Source organism: Acanthisitta chloris, unplaced genomic scaffold, assembly GCF_000695815.1.
Source record: "Acanthisitta chloris isolate BGI_N310 unplaced genomic scaffold, ASM69581v1 scaffold84, whole genome shotgun sequence".
NCBI lineage: Eukaryota > Metazoa > Chordata > Aves > Passeriformes > Acanthisittidae > Acanthisitta > Acanthisitta chloris.
The window spans coordinates 36788-42409 of NW_008670815.1; the positions used below are offsets into that span (position 1 = coordinate 36788).

At 49.7% G+C, this 5622-nt stretch overlaps 1 protein-coding gene across 1 annotated transcript in view; it reads right to left on the reverse strand.

The window, feature by feature from the left end:
- The window catches only part of LOC103801403 (dynein heavy chain 9, axonemal-like), a gene marked incomplete at both ends in the record, with an annotated part of 73826 nt that overhangs the window by 27151 nt on the left and 41053 nt on the right, over positions 1–5622 (reverse strand). The window contains 4 exons of the mRNA XM_009073816.1: positions 2298–2531; positions 3411–3572; positions 4126–4268; positions 5561–5621. Coding sequence (XP_009072064.1) covers positions 2298–2531; positions 3411–3572; positions 4126–4268; positions 5561–5621 — 600 coding nt within the window. The remainder of the gene's footprint in view (positions 1–2297; positions 2532–3410; positions 3573–4125; positions 4269–5560; position 5622) is intronic.

Consider the following 5622-nt stretch of genomic DNA (forward strand, 5'->3'; position numbering starts at 1 on the left):
TGCTGCTGCTCCAGGCCTCAGGCCCAAGGCACAACCAGGCCATACCCAAGGATCAGAATCCTCCTTTGCTCTGAAAATAAACCCTTGCAGTGTATCACTTCCATGAGCAAACCTGGAGATGACACACCTGAGTGAGAGAGGACTTGGCACTTCCTCAGCCCCAAGACCAAGTCCTGCCATGACTGAGCATTCTGGTATGATTCCCAACACTGCTAACTCAGGCCCAAGGCACAACCAGGCCATACCCAAGGATCAGAATCCTCCTTTGCTCTGAAAATAAACCCTTGCAGTGTATCACTTCCATGAGCAAACCTGGAGATGACACACCTGAGTGAGAGAGGACTTGGCACTTCCTCAGCCCCAAGACCAAGTCCTGCCATGACTGAGCATTCTGGTATGATTCCCAACACTGCTAAATATCCACACTTTGTTTTCAAATCATCAGCAGTTGTGACTCTTGCGCACATCTGGTAATTTAGGTGTTTAATTTTAGGCCTCCAGTGTTAATTTTAGATTCAAATTTGACATATTTCTCCTCACTGCTCTGCATCTTAATCAGCCTCACAAGCAGGTACCTCTCACCTTAGCCTCACTCCAGCCACATGCCAACTTTGTGCCCTTTCACCCTTCCTGTGATAGCAAAACCTTCCAAACCTCCAGGTGCTGTGGTTTCCCACCTTTCCCACCCCCTCCCAGACCTACATCACTGCTCAGCACCTACTGTGTGACCCATCTGAGAACAACACAACACCCATATGAAGGGAATACAGAGCCAGAAGAACACAGATGGCTCCCCATGTTTGACAAAAGACCTTACAGGGACTCGTTCCTTCTCAGAAGGTTAGTTTCATATCGGTTGCTCCCAAAGAAGAAACTTAATCCATCTTGCTCACCACTGGGGCATCATCAAAACCAGAGCACCTTACAGGTCAGCAAAATTGCTGCCTCCATGGGTGAGAGGAGCTTTGCAGTGAGGCCATGTTCGTGTTGCTCTGGGGGTGTCACTGCTCCTGGCTCTCAATCTCAGCTGCCTCCTTACAGAGGAGATGCTAAACCCTGCACAGGGGACATGACACATGCTCCTCCCCATCGTGTGTCCTCACAGACCTGTCCTGCACCATGAGAAAAGTGACTGCTGGAAGTGAGATGAGATATCAGCACTGAGACACACCAACACATCAGCATCCAGGGGTGTGTGTCCCCCACTGAGCGTCCAGACATGATTCATGCTCCCAGCAGCATCCAGAGCAGACACATGGAAGGGGTTGGACCTGCTAGCCCTTCATTCACATCAACTCCTTCAGAGCAGCATCAGGAGAGGCCCATTGGCCACTGAAGAAGCTCGTAGGTAAACATTTCTAAGAGTTAATAGAACATGAAATGGAGAGAAAAATGGGAGTTTGGCAGCAGATACAGAGAGCAAAGCACTGAAACAGTTTGTGTCACTGCAGAGAAGACTGAGAAACAGCCAGAACGACTTCTGGTCACTATCAGAGATCAGTGCCAGTGGCTCTTGAGCTGGGGAATTTGGGATGACTAATCCACATTTCAGACATGCAATAGTTTTCCTTAAAAATATCATAATGCAAGGAAAAATGAACATCAGCCTCATTTGAAAAGCATGTTCTATGTAGTCTGAAAGAGTCTTGCTGAAGTTATTGCAGATTTCCTGGATGCAACTCCAAAAATCACTGATTGTCCCTGTATTCTGTAAGCCATTTCATAGATTCTTTGATTGTTCAGGGGTTAGAATGGAGCTTAGAGATGATCCAGCCCCAACCCCTGCCCTGGGCAGGGACACCTCCCACCAGAGCAGGTTGCTCAAGGCTCATCCAACACGGCCAGGGTTGGGGCAGCCACAGCCTCCCTGGGCAACCTGGGACAGTGTCTCACCACCCTCACAGGGAAAACTTTTTCCTCAGATCTCATCTCAGTTTCCCTCTTTCCATTTCTCCCCATTGCTCCTTGTCCTATCACTGACATTCTGTCACCTCAGCTGAAATGGAACCACTAACAGAAGCTGACACAGCCAGCAGGATCCCAACCTCATCTTTCTTACCATGATGTTTCAGTTCCCACCCAAACAGCAGATTGGATACACAGCTCTCCATTCTCCTTTCCAGGATGGAGCAGCACTTCTGGTCCACCAGGAGTCCACCTCAAGCCACACTAAATCCAAAATCCAGCACAATACTTTCCCTCAACAGCCTCAGCCTGAAAGTTCTCCCTCAAACCAGGATGCAGAGATACCTCCAAGAGAGAAACCAGGGAAATCTTTGAAGTTGAAGAGCTGTTACCTGTGCAGATGTGCTGTTGAGCTTCTCCAGGCCGTTCTCCAGCCGCTCCATTTTTGCCTTTAAATCCTTGTCCTTCTTCACTAGCAGATTCTGGTAGAGCTTGATTTGCTCCAGGAAGGATTTTGGGGTGGTGTAGTTGTACCTGCGCTCGGTGCTCAGGTACACTCGGGACATCTCGTTGACACTGACGTGGACATGAGCCATGAATTTGCTTATGGACTCTTTCAGTGAATCCTAGAGGTAGCAGGAGAAGACAAGAAGAAACTATTTTAAACAGCAAACTATATATAACACAGATCTGTGCTGAATATAAAAGAACTTGGTGACTCTTCTGTTGCAGCACAATCCAGGCTGGAACACCTAAGCTGATCCCTTTGCACTGTTATCTCTAAAATAACTTTGTCTCCCTGTGTACTTCATACCTCTTTTTATATCTTTTTATCTCACACATTATCTTATTTCAAGCAGTTTTTCCAGCATTCAACTCTACAAAATAACAGCCTTTTAAGTACAGATTTGGGCTTTTCTTCTGTACAAATGGGGGAAGTGCACACTCCTGAAAAGAAACATTGTAGGCTTTATTCTTCCCAAATCCTGCCCAGAAAAGCCAAATAAACAGAAGTGAATCTCCTTTAGTCTAGTAGCAGGTTGGCATCAATGAGAACTTGACATATTTTTGCCTTTGTGTATTCCAGAGGGTGTTAGGAAAGCAGAGTATGTGTTCCCTGCAGTGATCATCAGCATCAGGCTCTGCTCTGTGCAGGTTTGGAGCTGTCCCTGTGCTGGCAGAGCAGTCCTTGCCCTGGCAATGCCATCCCAAGCACACAGGAGTGTGGTGCTCAGGGCACTGCTGCCACGGCCCACGTCCCTCTCCCAAACACTTGCACTGTGCTTCAAGGATGGTTTGCTACCAGCAACACCCCTCAGGACAGACATTCGGGTATCGTGGCTATGTGCTGGAAGCAGCACAGGTGAGCAAACCCTCTCTGCAGTATTGTCCCCTTGGTCTGAGGCGTGGAGGTCACACCTGGCTGCAGCCAGCCCCACGTGAGCTGTGGTGGCTGTGCCTGCACCCCCAGCACCTCAGACCGCAGCGGCTGACGTGGTGCTCACCTCCACCATCTCCACGTCCCGCAGGAAGCAGAGGCTGACGGACTCGAGGGCCTCCTGAGGCCACTCCTGGAACCAGTCAATGGTGGTGCAGCTGGTGAGGGCAGGGAACCTCCTGCTGCGAAGACGCAGCTTGGGGCCGACAGGGGAGAAACACAGCGCGACCTGCGGAGCACAGGGAGGAGAGGGGAGGAGGCAGGGCCAGGAGCAGGCACCAGGCAATAGTCATGCTGCTCATCCCAGGCTCCACCAGCCACTTCCAAAGGAGGATCCCATAGCATTGGGATAGGGTGTCCAGGAAGTGGTGGAGTCACCATGTCTAGAAGTATTTCGAAGTTTCATAGAACGTTAAGAGGTTAGAATGGAGCTTAGAGATGATCCAGCCCCAACATCCTGCCCTGGGCAGGGACAGCTCCCACCAGAGCAGATTCCTTCCAACCTCGATGATTCTATGATCCTATCCCACCTAAGGGAACAGCAACTTCTGTCCTGGAGCCTTTGTGCTTCCCAAAGACCCAGAAGAGACGACAACAGACAGCACATCCCACACTCAGTTCCCCTTGCTCACAGGATCCCAGCTCATGTCATGGGCAGGCAGCAAAGCCTTTCAGGCTGCAGCCCAACCTCCCCACGAGGCAGCCCCAAGTATCTCCACTTCCTACCCCTGCTTCTGCCCCACAGTGCGTGGGGAGGACCCAACCCCCCAACCCCACCTCACCTTCAGCTGCCGCCGAACACGCTCTATGAAAAACCTCCAGCAGGTATCCCTGGAGTCCAGCAGCCCTCGGCCTCTGACCTCACTCCTCACACTGCTGATGATGTTTTCCACTTCATCGTCAGGGAAGAGATCTGGGATTTCTCCTAGGAGAAGAGGGCATGTTTGGGGTTACTGCTCTGGATGTTGCTGTAGGCTCAGAGCAAAGGGAAGCAGCTGCCTCCCTCTTCAGGGGCCCAGGGAAGTCCCTTCCTCAGGTAGAAACATGGCATGAGGTGCCCACAGGTCCCAGCAGCAGCAGAGGGCACAGGAGGCTGTTCTGCTGGGAAACAAACACTTGTGAGAGCAAACCTCCTTATAAAAACACAAAGGAAAGCAACAGAACAGAGTCAAAGTACAGAAAGTTCATTTTTAAGCTCTACAGTGCTAATTAGATTACAAAACCCCCAATTAAATCCCTAATATGCTATATATGATATAAAGTCAGTTCAGTTTTGCAAACGCATTAATTACATGTACAATTTCTGCAGCTGCTCAGGATCATTTCTGGCAGTGGCCAAATAACTCCCAGATCACCACAACATTTGTAAAGATAGAAATCTTGTAAAAACACTTAAAAATTAGTTAGGCAACTGATTGCTGAAAATGCACCCACACAAATATTTCTTCGGTGGTTCCTTGATTTGTCACCTGTTCACTGCCTTTGTGGTTCTGGTGTGATGGAAATCATTGTTACTGAGTCAGATCCTGCCAATATCAGCACCAATCACTGAGGCAAGTAAACTAATCAGAAATCTGCCATTCAGAAGGAAGACTGAAATGTGTATTTTGTTCTGGCTTTCTAGAGGGTGATAAGAAGTGAAGCAAGTAAGAAAACCAAGGCTGCAGAGCAGAGAGCAGGCAGAGCCACCAGTCAGCACCCACTGGGCAGCACTCACACATCACGGGTAGTCTCAGTCTTTACGTTGCCCCATAGACCCTGAGGTGACCTTTGATCTGTCCCTGCTTCCCCCACAGCAACCACAGGACAACATGGTGCCTTTCAAAGCTGAGTGGGACAGCCCAAAGCCAAGGCTGGGCAGCCCTCGCTGCAGGACATGGAGTCAGAGACCCATAAAATCTTTTGGCACGGAAGGGATCGTAGAGATCATCCACTTCCACCTCCTGCTCTGGGCAGGGACAACTTCCACCAGCCCAGGGTGCTCCAAGTGCCATCCAGCCTGGCCTGGAACAATTCCAGGTATGGGCCAGCCACAGCTGCTCTGAGCAACCTGTGCCAGTGTCTCCCTGGAGAGCCCTCAACACAACTTTTGCTCAAAGCCTTAACCCAGATCATGTCCAGCTTATTTCATTATTGCCCTTCTGTATATTCCAGAATTTCAGGAGCAAAACTAGACTGAAGAGTGGGAGGGAGAAATCAAAGCCCTGAGAGACATACCTGATGCTAAGAAATCATTCACCAGCACCAGGAACTGCTCATCTGCCACTTGTGCATCAGTC